Here is an 18,488-nt window from a genome sequence, read left to right on the forward strand (position 1 = left end):
GTTCTTTATATCACGGCAGTGGAACTACGAATGACAAATTTGAAATCGAATTTTCGAAGAATACCCAATAATTCCTGTTAAAAATCTTCAACATAATAACAATAATTTCATCACTGTTATTATATGTTAATAACACACTTAATATAATTGCACATAAGAAAATAGAAGTTATGAAAAGATTGTTTATTCATTTCGGGGAAGCTAAGAATGATAGAGAAGAAAAGAGAAATTTGACTTTATACTCACGAGCTGTATAATCGGATTGTAGCTTTAACTGAGTCCTGAGAGTCACAGAAGAATACAGCACCGACTTAAAGAAGTTCGGCAGTTCTATGACTAGTCAAGTTTGCAACTACTTTATGTTGATTAATTATATGTGTAAATGATTAATAAAATTAATAAACACTTGCATTGAGAATATTTTTATCATAAGAATGTAATAAAATGCTTTAAAAATATCATCAAAGATAAAATTTATACTTCAACTTGAATAGTTGATGATTGAGTCGGCACCGGTTTTGAAATACACATAACCTAGGGAACATTTTTATTGCGCGAAAGAAAGTTTATATCGATGTAATGACACCGAGAAAAAAGAATGGTCAATTCATTTTAAAATCGCGAAGCTACTAGGCGAGTGAAGCACGTGGATCAGTCACAAAAATAAATTTGATAAAATTTCCGCGATTCCCGAATTTACTAGCAGTTCAACGTAATATGACTGACATCCCCTTTCGACACGTCAAAAACTTGATAAATTTTCTTCAAAATATAAACTTTTCTCAAGCTCGAATACCGTACAATTTTTTCACAATTAATATTATTGTGAGGTCTCCAACAGAATACCGTGTTAAAAACTCAAAATTTTCGAATAAAATAATTCAAAATTTTTCCCCGTAAGAGGCCCCGGAACTGTGCTTCACGTTATCAGGGGACCTTAAACTATCATTTGCCGCAAAAAAGTAGACCTTCACCGTACTTTATCGAACAGTCGAACTACTTTAATAACAATCACTTTCAAGAAAACCCCCAACCCAATTAATTACTTAACACCAAACTTTGAAATAGAATACGCAAAAGATATCAGTGTTCTTCAAAAATAACTTCTGAAATCTAAGAAAATATAGACAGTACCGTGAAATCACACTTACTTTTTTCGATGTGCGTCATATTGAAAGCCAACCATCGCCCTTTCGAAACCCCAGTTTTACGATCATGTCTCAGCGTCACGTATCTTTGGACTTTATTTTCTACAAATCATGGTACCGTGATTTTCCTTAATATAGAATCCATTGAATCCAAATTTGAGTAATAATGAATTTTGAACCCAGACTTAAATCAAAAGGCATCGGTAAGCAAGAAAAGCGAACCACCTTCGATATAAAAACCAACAGAAATACTGTATATGAATCTACGAAAACAGGAATCTTTAAATTATGTCAAATCATTAACCAGAAAAAAAAAACATTGCAGCAGAAGTTTTTTATCAGCAATAGTAATGATAAATCTATTCTTTTCCGGTAAGACATTGCCAATAATGTATTAATGTTGTGATACCACAGGAAATACATTGAGGAAAAAATACGATCTCGAATCTGTAAATAATAATTATGAAGACGAAATACGAATGGGATTTCAATAATAATACATTTTTTACTATTTTTTGAGAATAAATTAATATATTTTGAATGAATATACGGTAGATAGTGTTCCGGACGTCGAATTCTCAATCAAGTCTACAGTTACCAGGATTTTGTTCGTTTTGTTCATTTCTCTGGGCAATTTTAAAACAATGAATTCTCTTGTTAATTTATTATCATTATTCAGCCTTCTCATCTATCTCATCTATATTTACAACATACTTATATCATTCAGGCTTTCACTCGACTATTTCACGCACTTAAACACACAAACGTACTGCATTCTCGTCTCTATTGCTTTAAACAAGATATTTTGCTCTACGAATTTCTCGTGAAACTGAAATATATATGTATGTATTTATACATGCATATAGTTAATAGCATATATATTTATAAAGTGAATTAAATAATTTCGTTTTCTCATCACTATTTACATTAAATACATAATCCGATGGGTGTTCGATCACTCTCAAAACCTCATCGCTCTTTCCAACTCTCGCATTACTTAGGACAATTACTAGGACAATTATCCTTAATAAATTGAATGAATTTTTTTCAATTATTTTTATTGCACACCATATTTCTTCGGTATTTTTTCCCTACGCTCATAAATTCATACTCTTCCCGTGGAAAATCTCAAAGTTTATTTTTTTTCTCGATATGTCGACATTTTGATATAAATTGCCTCCAGGGACAAGTATTTGTTTTTTTTTGTTTAGTTATTTCATTTCTTCATTCATTCTGTGACGAAGCAATAAAAAAATTCGACTCAACAAATGAATAAAATTCAGTATGTTTCTGTGACTTGTTTAAATATTTCCTCCGATTTACCTCCCGATCATTCTGTCTCTCGCTCACCCAACGCTATTTTTCAATTCAATTTTATTTTTCTTTTGATGGAATGAAATTCTGAGGACTAATCGCTTCATCATTTTTCACTTGATTTCGTGCTGGACTTCATCGGTAAGTTTTTACGAAACGCCTAACAAAATATTATCCCCTCGAATGATCGAAGTATTTTGAAAAAACGTGAAATTAATATTTGCCTCGTTAAAATATGTTTCGAACCATACTGCTTTGTATTTGGTTCCTTCCAACTTATTTTACTGAAATATGATTCGGTAATTTTTATACCAAGGTAATGGAATTGATCGCCCAATATTCGTGCTCCAAATTCGCAAACCAATCTATAGGCTAACGAAAGATAACTTTGAAATTCGGTTATACACAAAACTAATATATATAATTTCACCGGGCCTCCGATTGTGGAAACAGTGATGGGACTGGCTCCGCGCGTAACAATTAAAACAAGTAAAGATTCCGAACGGTTCATTTTGTCGTTGTGGGCAAAGTTTCATGCATCAGGGTTTAAAAAATCAGAATCCGAACGTGCTGGGTACATGTTCAAAGGAAAAATGAATCGATGATTTTAAACAAAATAAAATGAAACGATGTAATTAGAAGTGGTACATGCTGCTGGATTCTTCAACTCATCGATAATCTGACTTACGAAAAAAAACGAAGGGGGGAATTAATTTCGTACATGGATCATATCAATGACTACGTGGTTGAAGGTGAGGTCGGTATAGAGATCGGTGAGGTCGGTGAGGCTGCTGGGCTCGTGGATTGTCGACCATTCGACAAAGTCGAGGGTGACGAGGCACGATTATTATAGTTATTGTTAGTGCTATTGTTGTTCTCGTTATTATTGTTACTACTATTATTGTTATTGTTGTTAATATTATTACGATGATTATGATGATTATTGAAGTCCCTTTGACCAACGGGAGTGCTTGATCTCGTGTTACCAAGTAGACTCTCGATCGAAAATGGATTTAATCGTTTTCTTTCTTCGCGACCTTTGACCGACAGATCAATGCTGCCACTTTGCGGCTCATCCTCGTTACTCGTCATTTCCATACCGTGGCGCAACATCGATGCTCGGTTATCATGATTTTCGACACTACCAGCTCTTCTCAGTGATGGATTTACCAGCTCGCGTCTTCTCTCCGTTAAACTCAAACTCCAATGACGTATACCCTGTTGATGATTCAATTCCGTCTGATGGTGATTGCCCGACGAAACAACGAGACCACCAACGCTTACTTTCGTACTCGAAAGCCTCTGATCACCCACCAACGATACCGTCGATGAAACAACGAGACCACCGACGCTCATATTCGTACTCGCGACGCTCTGGTCACCTAGCAACGATACCGTCATGACACTCGGACCATTACTGTAACTTGAAGAACGCTCGATCCTTGGATATATCTCACCATCCACTGAACCATCCGCTATCGACTCCACTCTGTCACTTTCGCTTTCGCTACACGAGTCCAAGCCCCCCACTACATCAATCTCTTCATTCGCGTCCGCACCCGAGCCCGACACGCTGCTACCCTCGTTCATACCGCTCAACTGACAGTACGACGTACTCAGCTGATTCCCCAACTGATTACCACCCGTTGCTGCTGCGCTACGCGACTCCCACTCTGCTCGTAGCGTTGACAGGTCCACCGAGATACCCTGCAACAACCAATACGTCTTTTAAACTTTTGTTCGTTATATGCTTTTCTGTTCTGTTCCGTTTTCACGTGCGAGACCCCATCAGCACACTTTGTCAAAACAGAGACATCCTGCCAACACCCTGCGCTATCACGTAAAGTCTTCATCAGATTTGCTTTGATGCGTTTATTCAACACGTGACTGTTCGGTTTGAAGAGGCCGATAATTTGCAAAAAATTCTGATTTTATTCCAAATTTTTTATGATAAGAAATTTTGATAATTTTTTTCGAAAATTTTCATACACTATTTTACATTCAAAAGAATTTCTTCGTTTCTTTGAATTATATTATCAATTTGTTTGATTTAATAATTAACTCAAGCCCTGACCAGGGTGCCCAAGACCCACAAGATTTTTCAGTAAGTGTAAAAGGGACGCTTGCGACGAAGACACTATAGGGATTTCTGAAGTTTTTTCATTTTTATTTACATAGAAATATTCTACTCTGACTGAATCAATTTTTGTGGGTTTTCAAATATTGGAAAGGAAAAAAAGTTGAAAATTCATGGGTTGCAAAATTTTGTAACATTGGAACAGAAATTTGTAACGTTCGTTCAAAATGTACTATCGGTAATACATTACATACGATTGCACAGTGCTTTGACATAGAAAAAAACTTTTTTTAGTGCCTTCAATATTCTTTTTATCTCGAAGAAAAAAAAATCCAAAAATCTCATGAGTACGAATAAAAATTCTGTTCTAATCACCTTAGCGGCTAGTTTCCGTTGTTGTCGTTCGAGCGCCTTGAGTACTTTCTTGTGCCTCCTCTCGCGTTCCTTTCTTCTCAGTTCTTCAGGGGGTATCGGTTCGCCGCTACAACTTTGTGGGTGAGCATTGTGCGCAGGTCGACCGGGGCCTTTTTTTGTGTGCTCCTTCTTTCTCCATTTGGCTCGGCGATTTTGGAACCAAACCTTTAACAGTGAAATAATAGAAATGCAAATTTCAATAAATTTTATTTACATTCTTTTCTTTTCTCAAACAAATTTTTCCCCTCCAATATTAATTGTTTTCATAGTTGAACGAAGACTCTTTGCGAATTCTGAAAATTTAATCAAACTTTATGTGCGAATCGGAGCTAAATTTCAGTGGCAGCATCCTTTAAATACGAAGTTAAAATTGATTTTTACCATTTTTCAAATAACTATAGATTAATGGTGAGATTTTTATCAATTTCTAAAATGATTGTAAAAAAAAAGTGAAAAATGTATTGGCATCCATTGAAGAGCATCTATAAAAATAGTCAATAAAATCGAGTAATAGTGATTTTATCGTCATCCGTATCTCCGTAAATGTTAGAGCTCGAAATGGTGACCATTTGGTGTTTTATCTAATCTCTGAACTTCTCTTTTCGATGGTTGGTCCCTTTTGGTACCCCAACAAGTTCGACGAGCTATTAAGGGTGTCGAAACTCAATGTCACGTGGCCATCTGTATTCCGCATTACACAGTGATAAAAATATATCTCCTCGGATATCTTTTTTCTCGATTTTTTCTTGGTCCCGATAAAGAACACGTATAGGGGAGCAATTTGCTATGGCCACCGATGTTCGGAGGGTAATTTTTCCTTGAAACCGAAAATTCACTTTATTATGGATTACCAACGATATGTTTTCGTGGGTTGAGACATTTTTATATAGGAACAAAGTGTGACGGTTAAGAATCGTGTAGAAGCGTTTGTTGACACCAACACTCAGATATTAAGGGATTAGAGTAGTTCTAAAGATCCTCCTCGCAACCGGTAGTCCCACAAGACTTTGAAATGCGATCTCTTACTTCGGTTCATTTTAGGACGCTCATTCAGCCACCATGTTGGTCAGTGATGTATCGCTGACTTTCCCTTTTTTCTTGCCGTCATTTTATCTCTTTTCTTCTCACACCCGTTGCCCGTTCTCTTTTCCACTTCCTCGGTCTTTTTTAAATTTTCCTTTCGCCTTTTTTTTCTTTCTTTTCAACCGCATATCGGAATCTCCACAGGAGCCTAAACTCGCCGAGCATTATCCACGTTCGATGAATATACAAAACCCCTCGTGTCAGATTTTCAGCGTCATGTTGATCCCTCCTCAATTCCCGTCCTTCACACTCTACGGCTGCTTGCCCAGGCGTGTCTAAACGCATAAATATAAATACGTGCCGGTTCCTATATACTTGCATGTGTATTTGCGTCTAAGTGTCGACTCGCATGTCCATATCTCGATACTCTGTTATGCCTCGTATGGTGTATTTCCAATGTCCATGATCCACGCGCTGTTACATCTTTTTCTCTTGCTCTCTCCTTTTCTTCTTTTTCTTCTCTTCGTAGCTCGTTCAGCAGTCCGTGAAATTGAGGGTCGCCCCTTTTGTCTATGACTCGAACTGTGATATTTTTTGTTTTTACATTGCTCCCATTGAGCTTTTGTGAAAAGAATATTGAAAACTTATGTTCACTAGGGTAAACGAAAATTATGAGGAAAAATTGTACAGTGATCAGAAAATTTCACACTTTTCAGTGTTTGAAATGAAATTACACTTGGAAAATTACGCTGGAATAATTCGAAACAATTTCCCTTTTAATGAAAGAGAAACTAGCCACTCAGAGTTATGATATTGAAAAAACCAATAATCGATATTGAATTTTTCAATTTTCCATAACTGATTGACATGATCGAATAAAAATGATCAACTATTTTTGTAGTTTATTCCATAGATATGTAGCCCAACGGGATTTTTCATTGCCCGTTTCGCACTAAACGGGTTCATTAAAAGATGCGAACGTCGCTGGGGTTGTTTATCTCATTGCATCGTAGATCAACCCAAACAACATTCGAATTTGAATGAATGAGGGTTGAGACATGTCCGGAGAAACAAGAGAGACGCACACGCTGGGGGTTACTTCCACATTTCGAATCTTGAACAGACGTTTGAGGGTGGATTTCTCGAATGGCTGACCCTTGACCTGAGGCCCACTCTATCCTTCACTCACTCTCACTTTTGCCACGTTTTCTTCTACCCTCTCACGGGTGCAGTTATCCCATCTGTTATCCCCTTCCAGTCCGAATACCCCTGTACGCGGGACCCAAAAATGTACACACACGCTTCCTGGAAAGTTACATTTGTCTCCCGATAATTATACTCTCAGTTCAATCGTATTGACGCTTCGTGTCAACTCATATCTCGTACTTCAGATAATTAATCAAGCACATAGGATTTTATCACTGACGACTCTATGCTGATTTCTACGTAAATATTTTTTGAAAGTCCTACACACCTGTCAGACGAGCTATCCCATTCTTGATAGCGTTCAACACATTTTTCACTCTGAACATCACACATTCATATTTACTAAATCGTAAGTAGTCGCGCAATTTACTCTTTAAAGTTGATGGCGCGAACAGAAATATATGATATAATTTTTTTTCACTTAACAATTAGTGTCAATGAATCAATGATTCCGAAAAGTAAAATAAATCCATTAAATAAAATCATGTTTCGTCACATACTAAATAAACAACCGGCAATATTAATGAATATTAATTTAGTTTTCAGCAATGTTGTACAAAAGATTGTCAAAACTCGATGGCATAAACAATAACGTGAAGAATTTTTCATGCATAATTATTTATTTACATTTATGTAGATATAATTCTAGTATGGAAAAGCATGTTGAAAAATATTATTCCATCGATAGGTGCATTATTCATATGGATAGAAGAAAAAAATCTATGCCTTATTTTCTTGCGAGGCTAATGCATAAAAGAATATGTGAAAGTTGCTTTTTTCGCAGTGATCTATACATCGAATATAAAAGTTGTGACAACAATGAGCGAGAGGAATTAAATTATTGTTATTGTCGCTCCAGCCACACCCAGGTCAACCTCTCTTATGCATAATCGTGGTACATCGATGAATTCAGGACAAATTTGTATTTTAAAAATAACAAAACTAATGTTCTCGCAAATAAAAAAGATAACTCTCATTACTGAAAATACTGCACGATGAATAATTATCTCGAATTAGCCCAGTTGAAATGAAAACAATATAATCGTTCGAAGAGAAATCGAATTTTCGAAACGTTCTTTCATAATCTCAAAATCAGAAAATATCGAGAAGGACTTACAGCGACTCTGCTTTCCTTGAGACGAAGACTTACAGCCAAAGCCTCTCGCATAAAAACATCCGGATAATGACTCGATAGAAAAGCTCTCTCGAGTTCCTCTAGTTGTCGGCTACTGAAATTCGTTCTGCTTCGTCTTCGCTTGCTTCCACCTTCATCAGATTCTCCGTCAAAACCTGAAGAAGGAGAAAAATCGAAGATAAGTAAAAATTGGACGTGTGGCATTTTCAATTTGAAGAATCTCCCTAAGATAGCAAATTCAATCATCTTTATCGGAAGAATCAAATAAAAAGTCATTGAATTATGTACGGATACTGTATTGATTTATGTCTAATATGTATTATATCTTTCTACGTATCTCCGTATATGTGCATATTTTTCAAGATATGTTTACTTCATCGCCCTGAATTTTCGAATAAGAGAGGACAACTGAAGCAACAAAGCAAGCAGATAATGTATACATGTGATATTGAATAAGCATGGAATATCGAAATTTCATGGGAGACAAAAAGAGAGAAAAATCGGCATTTTCAACGTTATCAGAAATGGGGCATCTTTCCTCCAGTATAATACATACATATATGTAGAGACATAAAGTCATATGAATACAAATATATTAACAATAAGTCTGACAATCGAGAGGGGGGGGGGGGGAGAGGGATGTGAACAATGAGTGAATTTCTATTACTGATCTATTTCTGGTATAGTAAAAAAAGTGATTTCCTCAAATTCCTGTTAACTAAGCTTATTACTGGATCCGATAATACAACACCGCGAAGAGAGAAAGAAAAAATTGTTACTTAAATCCAACTACTTCACTCCCCTTTTTTCAGTGGATCTATTTCTGTAATCAATGGTAACTTTTACAATGGTAACAAAGTACGTAGGCCGTCCGGGTATTTGGCAATTGCTCTAGTGACGAATATCCAGCATGAATAAGCTTGTCCATCGTTATAGAAAATGTAGTTTTTCTATGAGATTCTAGTAGTGATAGGTGACTGAAATTGTGTCGAAATATCGCCAACTGTTTTGACACAAATTTTCCATTCATTCCTTGCGCGATTTTTCACAACCTTCTAGGGCTTTTGAGCATCGTACAAAAAATATAGTTAGAGAGTGGATTTGGGAGTAAAATCAACAAGGGGATAAAATCGTCGAAACGTGAAAACTTTATTTGGGAAACATATCAAAACGAAGGGAAAATATTTTTAGGTATTCTATAGGCGACGGTCGTATCCATGATGATCGATAATAATAAAATAAAAAACATTAGTAATTGCTAATGTAATCTTCCGAGACTTTTGAATATAATCTGGAGACCGTATTTTGAATATAATCTATGATCGTATTTGAGTCGTCTCCAAATATACAAAAATTAAAGAGTATATGATACAGCTTTAAACATTTCATTAGAATACAAATTTTGATCAATGTAAAGATAAGGGTGAGAATTGACACCAGTTTTTATATAAGCACTTTTGTGCTAAACATAGGGGAAACCGTGGCAAAATGGGATACCCGAAAAATTCAGTAAGTGTTTTTGATTTTTTTTCTCAACTTTGATATTTCTCCGAAAATGAAGAAAAAATATATTTTTTCCAAAATATCATGTTTTTTCTTTTTTTAATTTTCATTACTGTCTACGACAGTAATCGAAAATATAGAGAAACATGGCAAAGTGGATACCATAAGCAACTAAGCTAGATGTGTCGGTTTACATATGTGCTGTCAACTACTGTTGTGCTGAAAAATTGATTTTTCACAGTAATTTTTCATATTCTGTCAAAAAAAGCAATAAGGTAAAGTAAAAAATATTCTTCTGACGATTCTGACTAGATGTCTCGCATGTACGGTGAAATTGAATGAAATTTGAAATTATTTTTAAAAAAATGGGGCAAAGTGAACTTTTTGAAAAAAAAATGTTATGTCCACTTTGCTCAATTTTTTTATAAGATTCAGATTTTATTTAATTTCACCGTACATATACGAATGAAACAAACATTTCAGTTTCTTAAACCTTCTTAAAGACACATCCTGAGTTTGAAAAAAAGTTTTTGAAAACTTATATTATCTTCTACTTTTGGCACACTCCTTTGCCTCAAAATTTAAATTTTCAGAAAAATCCACTTTGCCTCGAGTGGCCACTCGAGGCAAAGTGCTCCCCTATTTTGGAGGACCATCATCGGTGGTTACACCTGCACACAGACCATGTGCCCAATCCGCACAACTTTAACACCGAATCTATAATTCGGTGAATGAAGGATACAAACTTTTATAAAATAAAAACACACCCAAGGTGCATTGAATGAAAATTGTAGTAAAAACAAATTTCACAAATTTTTGAGGGAAATTGCCCCGGTAAAATTTTTTTTTTTTTTTTAAATTGAAAAAAATTTCAGTACATTTCTTGGTTTTTGGGAGTAAAAAATAAACGGAACTTTTCAAACTCCTGAAAAGTTTAATATTTCCTTAGGTATCCCGTTTTGCCCTGCGCTCCCCTCTATATTTCTCTGTATTTATTATGGTGCAAGGAGAAGAAGAGATGAGATAAAAGAAGAATCGCATTGATGGCATATACGTATGCTAATATGAGCCTCGTAGAATTGAATAAAAGATCCGGAATTATGATTGACTCTTCATCCCTCCACGTTGCTCGATCTCCCGTTGCCGCATATATAACCAGTGAAGGAAAGATATGAGTAGATGGGAACGAAATGCCCAGAAGCAGCAACTGACTTTATCTTTATGGTGCACATACGCTGTATAAATATATATTGTATAAAATTGGCCCACGAGCGAAACAAGAAAATGGAATAAAAAGTAATGGCCACATTGTTTGGGCACTATCTCCTCTGAAACAATATCAGACTCATTTTATATATTATTTTTTTTACGATTTTATTTTTATCTGATTGCGCGATTGATTAAAGATTGCCGTTAGAAAATTTTTCTCTCTTCTGCTCTTCTTCTGTACCACGAAACTGACTACGATTTTGCAATCCTTGTAATATAGCGCGGGGAGCTTCTACACATCGTCAATTTGAGTATTAATTCTAATTCCAGCTTCAACCAACGGATGCTGCGTTACGACTTTTCTATAAAGAGAAAAAAAATATGGATTTCGTAATTTCAGTGAAATGATTCTCTCATTTACAAAAAAAAAAAAAAATAGAACGTCAGCATAACTAGAAGAAGTTGGAGAGAATTTGATCATTCGCATTTTGATTCAAAGACAAAACAGCCGATGCCGTTATGTCCACGCCGTCGGTAAATCACTCACACGATCATACTTGACGGAAACCTGAAAAGATTCAAACCTTAATTGATGATAATGAAAACGAACCAAAAATTTTGGAACAATTCAATCACAACTACGTAGAAACACCATTTGCACTTGCTGGTCAAACACCTTTCACAATTGATTATATATAGTTAAAAATCAAATGAAATACAAATGTAGGGTGGTTAGACCTTAGATATGAGGAAAGATATGTGGTTCCATTCAATTGATATCTTTTTGAAAATACGTGTTGTACAAAACCAAAGATATTTTAATCTTCGTATATTCTGTCATCAGAGATTTGGTTAGATGAAAACGCAAGAAATTCCAAATTTGGATTTTTTTTTCATTTTCATGCGAAATTGAAGAAATGAACTTGGAGATGCACAAAAGCGGACGGCCGAAGGTACGATTCTCGAGGACCGTTGACCCACACTCTTGAACACTCCTCGGAGTCATCTTTCGGATGTCTCATAAGGAGAAATCTTTTCCTTCTTTTCTCCATGTCCTTCACTTAATGGAAAGAAAGAATGAACGAGCCAGAATGCGCGATGCTTACCGGAGGCGATGAAAAATTGCACGGTTACCATTAATCTACGTAATTAGCTGGGATTTATCGGTGTCTGCCCCGGCAAACCGAGCACAAAAAATTATATGACGATATCTATACATGTATATTATTTATAAGCGAGAAATGCGAAACATACAGAGTAGATACGTCCACATATATGGGGGGATATGAGAGCTGCTTGAGAGAGATGGATATCGATTGGGTCGCTCATTATTGATAATCCATAATCCGACAACGAGAGCTCGATATGGTCGTATGCCCGCGAGTCTCGTTTTTCTCGGGCACATACGGTGGCAGCTTGAATGATCGTCTCCCGGTCTTTTTTCTGCTCTATATGCAGATATATATGTGTATCTGTAGTACATACGTCTGTCGATATAAGTACATGAGTAGTTGAGATACATGTTAAAAACGAAACGAAAAGGTTCATAAAGAAACGCCGATAGCCCTTCGGCCATATTTTCACATGAAACGATTCGGTAAATCTGTTTACCGACTCTCTGCATCAAAGAAGATAAGATACATCGATAAATTTGCATTGATTTTTAATTCGAGAAACGTTGAATTTACTTCACACAAGAACCTTTCAAAATGATTTCATAATTGTAAAAAAAATGGAGACCAAAATCTTTCCGGTATGATCCCGTATTTTAGTAAATTCATGTTTAATTGTGTTCCGCGATATGCTCCCTCAAAAGTCACGTTCGTGATACTACCATTGCATTCTACACACATTTGTCATAAATTTTTAGTAACACACATTTTTTGTCCGACTCGCTACTTAAATTTAGACTCCCGCCCATGCCAATCCCCAATAATAAGATCTCCGTTCTATTGTATTGTGTCTGTTAGGCAGAAAAAAACATTTTCGGCCAATTTAAAAAATGTAAAAAAGAAAACTGATGAACAATGATAGTTCATTTTCATAAAGTAGCGAGAAAGAAAATAAGGAATTATGGAAAATAAATGAAAAGCTTAGAAAAAAAGACGCAACGGAAAAGGAGTTGAAATCAGTACGAGACGGTCATGTTTCTCGTTGCCTTCCGCGCTTTCTTGTGTTCCCACGGGAAAAAGGGATGATTCTCATAGGAACAAAATTGGCATGCACTCAATTTTACTCGTACCGCGTATCGCAGTAAACTCCAATTACGTGCACCGCAAATTCAGCTCTACTTTATCAGTCCATCCTTGCTATTGAAGGAAAGCCAAGTGACGTTCTGTATTTTTCACATTGATCGAAAAAGACATTGCGCCCTTTCTGTTTCGATTCCATTCCAGGCAGCAAGTGGTGCTCAGAAAAATATCTTTCTCAACAGATATAAGAAACAGTTAGTTTCTAGAACCTTAACAAAAGCTCATCGAAATAGGACATACTCAAGCTATTCGGAGTATTGAAGGCCTGAATTAGTTACTCTGAAGGAGGCAGATACAAATAAAATCCACCTTGTCCTAGAAAAGAATAATGAGGCACCCTCGGACGGCATAAGCTTACCAGAGGTTGAGAGACACGATCATGACTTTGGCTCCGAAGCAAATAACTTATCGAGTACTCTCGATTCGAAAATAGGTTTCGAAGAAGTCACAGGTCCCCTAATATCCGCTAAAATGTCGCGGTACAATAGGCCAGAATAACTGACAGGGAATTAAAAACTGAAGGAAACATGGATTCGATTGAAAAATAGATGCTCGCACATTGAATCTTGAGCAGATCTTCAATTCAGCATATCGTCCCTGTCACTACCCTTGAAAACATTGACAAACGGCCCAGCAAGGTTTCAGTACCTAGACAACAGTACTCAACCATCGGCCCACCATCGAAAAATGTGCTGAAACTAGATTGGGTGAAAGTCTGAATGATAACTTGGGTCCAATGGTGAATCTCACAGTTGGCCCAGGGTCGTCTTCAATATCTGCCCATTAGTTCCCCAACAGCAAGCCAATGGCCGGATGTATCGAGGTCGTTCGTTGGCCCAAGATAATTTCATTGGTTGACCGGTCCTCGGTCACATGGTGGACCGATCATGAGTACCGGTAGAAGGATGTAAATTTATTTTTTTTTAAATATACAATCGTATCATTGTTAATGCAGATATTTATTTCAAAGCATTCTTTCATAAAGTAGCAGTGAATGGCATTATTTATTTTTTTCATCATCCAGAAAAATTTTCGGGATTCAACAAAAACTTAAAAATAAAAGTAATAATATTAAATAAATATTTATGAAGCCAAATGTGTGCAAATAAGCCAACGAAAAGAAAATATTTTTTTTACGAAATTACACTTTGTTCATATGAAGAATGTATATGAACTATGTATTACCGATTTTCGAAGTACCAGCAGAAAAGAAAAAAAAACTTTCAACTGTATCTTTTGTTAATCTTAAAAATAAAGCAAAAAAGAACATAGAAAATTATTGGGAAACGAAAACTTTCTTAGCAATGTAAGAAACCGATTATTCTATATCGGATGTCGCAACGGGTTCAGTGGTAGGCGTAGGAAGCTGATTGGTGCGTTCACGACGACCACCTTCTCGGTCACCAGCACCTGCGAACCACCGACTTAGTTTCGTTGAAAGCCCGACAAGCTCCGGACCATCAGAATACTTTTCTCGCAAAATTTCTGCAATAAAACAAGAATACGTTGATAAAACAAGAACTAAGATTGAAGAAAATGTAAAATTTTTCTATCACTTTACCTTTCATACATTCAAATGTCAATGTTGCGCTGAAATTCAATTTTGTTTCGGCGTTCTTGACTTTTCGGCCGCATCCACTGTATTTAATTTGTACAGCTTTACTCATGATCGTTGAGACCATGATACCAATGTCTTTTTGAATCGAAGTTATTCCGGCTACAGAAGACTTTAGTAAGATAATCTGCAAAGTGAAAAAAAACCTTTAATTTTTTAACTATACTCACAAGCTTGAAAATAATCTCTGAATCATTTTTATACTAACCAGTGCACTTTTTGTTTCTGCATTTTCATCCTGTAGAGACTTGTCGAATTTCAAGAAATCTTCCAAATTATTAATAGGAAGCGCGGTAGTAATTACTTTTCGTGCTTCTGACCCATGCTTCAATGCTGATTTCGACGAAAACATGATATTATTATTAATTTCGACGATTTTTTTGTCCAAGTCGTACTGGAGACTTCTTTTTGCAGAATCTATTGCTCGCATCAGATCTCGTTTGATTTCATTTAATTTTTCGTCAATATGACGCTTTAAATCATCTACGAAAGAAATTGTGTAAACTCGCAAATGATACAATAATAATAATGGCCGGAAAAGCGTTAACATTAGACCTACCATTTTCGTTGCGTTTCGAATTTCCGTTTCCATCTGATAATACACGGTCGCAGTTGATGGATCTATTTTTATTTGGCGATGGCATCCCTTGCGTATCACCTATTATTAGAATCTATCGTTAATCAATCCGAAGTACAACTGCTACACATTTTAGAATAAATAAAACATACCCAAGATATTCGATAAATGGAGACTATCATTGACAGGTAGAGGATTTTCTTTATTGAGATACGACAGTAGTTGTTTTTCCGAAACGGAATCCAAAAGTGTCAGGGTTGTTTCGTCGTTGTCAGTGTCAGTGCTTGGTGCCGTTTCAATGTTTTTTAGGCATCTTTTTAGACGTCGAAAACCTTGTTCATAGTCATCTGTAATTGGATAAAACATATAATAAAATGCTGAACCAATACATAGGATATTGAAAATGAAGTGAAAAAAGGCAAGCAATAAAGTTCGTGTGATCTGCTGACGAAACCATAATATTGTGTTCGCAGCATAACTACGGGCGTATATCGGGAGACTGTGCGGGTACCAACGCTAGATCACGTGACCACCGAAAATTTTGTTTATACCCGATGCGGGCAAACCTTGGCGAAACAATGGGCCTGAACGTTTAGATACGTGTTCATGAGAAATTTTATGTAATATATATGGTCACGGACACATAATGAATCAATGAAAAGATACTTGTAAATGATTTATACTTACGTGCTTCAAAAATGATGCGAACAACAGCATAATCCATCCAATTCGAACGTGGTTCTTTTTGGTTTTTCACCCATTTCTGAATTTTGCTGGGACTCGCGTTCGGATATTGACAACGTAGCCCAGTGGTCGTCGATACTACCCATGACCGTGGAACTAAATCAATGACCGGGAAATTTTCTTCAGTGAATTCGTCGAATTCAACGACGAAAAATTTCACTTGATCTTCGATATTATCCATCCTGAAACACACAGAAAAAATGCAAAATTTGGTGATCAAGAAACGTGGTAGTGGCTGAACGGCAAGTATTAAATCGCTATATTAATAACGGATCATTCTTACCTGTAAGTTTTAATACTGCGAATAGTATCTTTCCGGGGCGAATGACACGATTCAACACGTTCGACACGTTAGCACGTAATTACTGGTCTGGTCACCGAAAACACCGAGTGAGGACTGACACGAAATCTTGAATTTTCGAGTACTGCGCATTAATGGGCGCATATCGGTAGAAACGAAGAAAGCCGACGATTTTCTACGGAGGGCTTACGTTGGCGAAGAAATGGGCGCCGATGCTTCAACACGTACTCGTATCGGGAGTCTTTGAACGGAAACCAACTTCATCATTTTTCGTTTGAATTAATTGTGAAGTAAATTAACAGCAAATCGAGCAGAATTTGTTCGTATTTCAAAACATTTACAATAGATTTCTTCTATAGGCACGACGATTGATTTGTCGGAAACTTCCAGAATCTCCTTGAAACCAAATTTCTGAGATGAATCTGGGCGAGAGAACAGATCACCAGTTTTTATTACCGGAAATCCTTCCACAGCAAATTTTCTACTCTGCTCATTCGTTAAATCATTCTGTTTTTTCTCCACAATGTTGTTGATTATCATTAATTTTCCGTCTTTTAATTCTACAACATTATCTGGTCGTTTTGATTTAATAAGCATTTCTCCCACCATAACTCCTTTAATAACGGCCCCTTCGAGAACCATGCTATTACATTTTTTTCGAATACGTATTTTTTGGCCGGGCAGACAATCGACTTCCGTTAGTCGTTTTACCACCTGAATTAAGGGATATTTCGGAGTTCGTATCAATTTTTTAAGTTGCCCCAAGAAATTTTCTGCCCAAAACGCCGAGATTTCGGTTAGTGGCAATTTGAAGTGTTTTACGTCGTCCGAAATATGAATTAAATTATGGACATTCAACACCTGTGAGCCTGGTCCATATAATGATGGCATTAGGGATACAAATTCTCGTAGTAAGATATTCGCATAATCCGCATACGGCACAGCAAGTTTTTTACTGGAAAGAATACGACTTGCCACTACCAGCAGCAGAAAATGTTGATAATATTTATGTGGCAATACGTCACGAAGAACCACTGCACCAACATACAGCAGTATGGTCCTGTATTGCGTTGCTTTCCATTTTGCCACTTCGCGTATTTCAAATATTTTTCTTTGGAATTCAGCAGGTACTGAACCTTTCAATAAATCCAGTAATTGCTTTAAAAGGTTCAACTGCGCTCGTGTTAGACGTTGCCGACTTTTTCCCTGTGTCCACTTCTCTAAAAGCAATTTCATGACGCCTAAAAGCAGTAAATGCATCGAGTCCAATGGCACTCCTTTAATAATATCGAAATCTGTAAGACGTAATAGTGGCGACAAGAGATTTGGCAAATGATGATCGCCGCCTGTGTGCATACGGAAAGATTCATTCGTGTGCTGCTGACAATAAATTTCAGGGTACACACGTTTATTCTCAATTGTGATTCCTTTTACAACACATCTTTCACATGCGAAAAATCCGGTAGCGTTCTTGCAACACTTTATATACGCTCGTGCTGGAGCATCACAAATCATTGCTGCAATTTCGAATGTATATTTCTTATCGTTGAGCACAACTCCATTTTGAGTCAAGTCTTCGGCTTCAGAAATAAAATCTGTCATGAAGTGTTCAACATCGTTCGGCTTCGAGTCTCCTAAATAAATCGCCACAACAAACGGTAAAATATCAAAGTTTTCATGATAAACTTTACATATTATAGGCCAAAACTGTTTATTGGAGCTGTTATAACATTGTACACCGTCAATGTTCACGAAAACTTTAATATGACTATCTTTGTATATTTCCGGTAAGATTGTCTTTTTCAATTGATTTTTTATACCAATATATACGAAGCTTCCTTCGGTTTCCTTTCGGCTAATCATTGTCTTTTTATTGGTGCAAGAAACGTTTCCCAATAAAGTTTTTGCCGTTTGTGGAAGGTTACTATATCCTTCAGATCGTAAAAGCCGTAACAAATCGGTTAAAACAT

At 36.3% G+C, this 18,488-nt stretch overlaps 2 protein-coding genes across 3 annotated transcripts in view; both read right to left on the reverse strand.

The window, feature by feature from the left end:
- Positions 1-1,797: 1,797 nt before the first annotated feature.
- Positions 1,798-18,488, reverse strand: part of LOC122414836 (homeobox protein unc-4-like) — a 33,930-nt gene continuing 17,239 nt past the window's right edge. The window contains exons 2-5 of one of the 2 annotated variants that reach the window (XM_043426439.1): positions 8,300-8,472; positions 4,915-5,118; positions 3,920-4,169; positions 1,798-3,844 (exon numbers count right to left, since the gene is read on the reverse strand). In XM_043426439.1, the coding sequence (XP_043282374.1) occupies positions 3,201-3,844; positions 3,920-4,169; positions 4,915-5,118; positions 8,300-8,472 (1,271 nt within the window). In that variant the 3' untranslated portion in view covers positions 1,798-3,200. Of the gene's footprint in view, positions 4,170-4,914; positions 5,119-8,299; positions 8,473-18,488 lie in introns of both variants that reach the window. The other variant, XM_043426438.1, reaches the window with a different exon arrangement.
- Positions 14,485-17,856, reverse strand: LOC122414837 (uncharacterized). Its single transcript, XM_043426440.1, has 7 exons — positions 16,501-17,856; positions 16,161-16,399; positions 15,626-15,820; positions 15,456-15,554; positions 15,105-15,379; positions 14,843-15,023; positions 14,485-14,766 (listed from the first exon to the last, which is right to left on the reverse strand). The coding sequence occupies exons 2-7, from the start codon at positions 16,396-16,398 to the stop codon at positions 14,600-14,602; spliced, it is 1,155 nt and encodes a 384-aa protein (XP_043282375.1). The 5' UTR covers position 16,399; positions 16,501-17,856; the 3' UTR covers positions 14,485-14,599.

This window comes from Venturia canescens, chromosome 8 (assembly GCF_019457755.1).
Source record: "Venturia canescens isolate UGA chromosome 8, ASM1945775v1, whole genome shotgun sequence".
In the NCBI taxonomy this organism is placed as follows: Eukaryota; Metazoa; Arthropoda; class Insecta; order Hymenoptera; family Ichneumonidae; genus Venturia; species Venturia canescens.

What these genes read in the sequence shown, in the direction of transcription:
- LOC122414837 (XM_043426440.1), bottom strand. Translation starts at nt 16,398, where the DNA reads ATGGATAATATCGAAGATCAAGTGAAATTTTTCGTCGTTGAATTCGAC. An exon ending in TTCGAAACGCAACGAAAATG is followed by an intron (nt 15,380 to 15,455) that starts GTAGGTCTAATG and finishes TTTCTTTCGTAG; the next exon opens with ATGATTTAAAGCGTCATATT. An exon ending in GACATTTGAATGTATGAAAG is followed by an intron (nt 14,767 to 14,842) that starts GTAAAGTGATAG and finishes GTTTTATTGCAG; the next exon opens with AAATTTTGCGAGAAAAGTAT.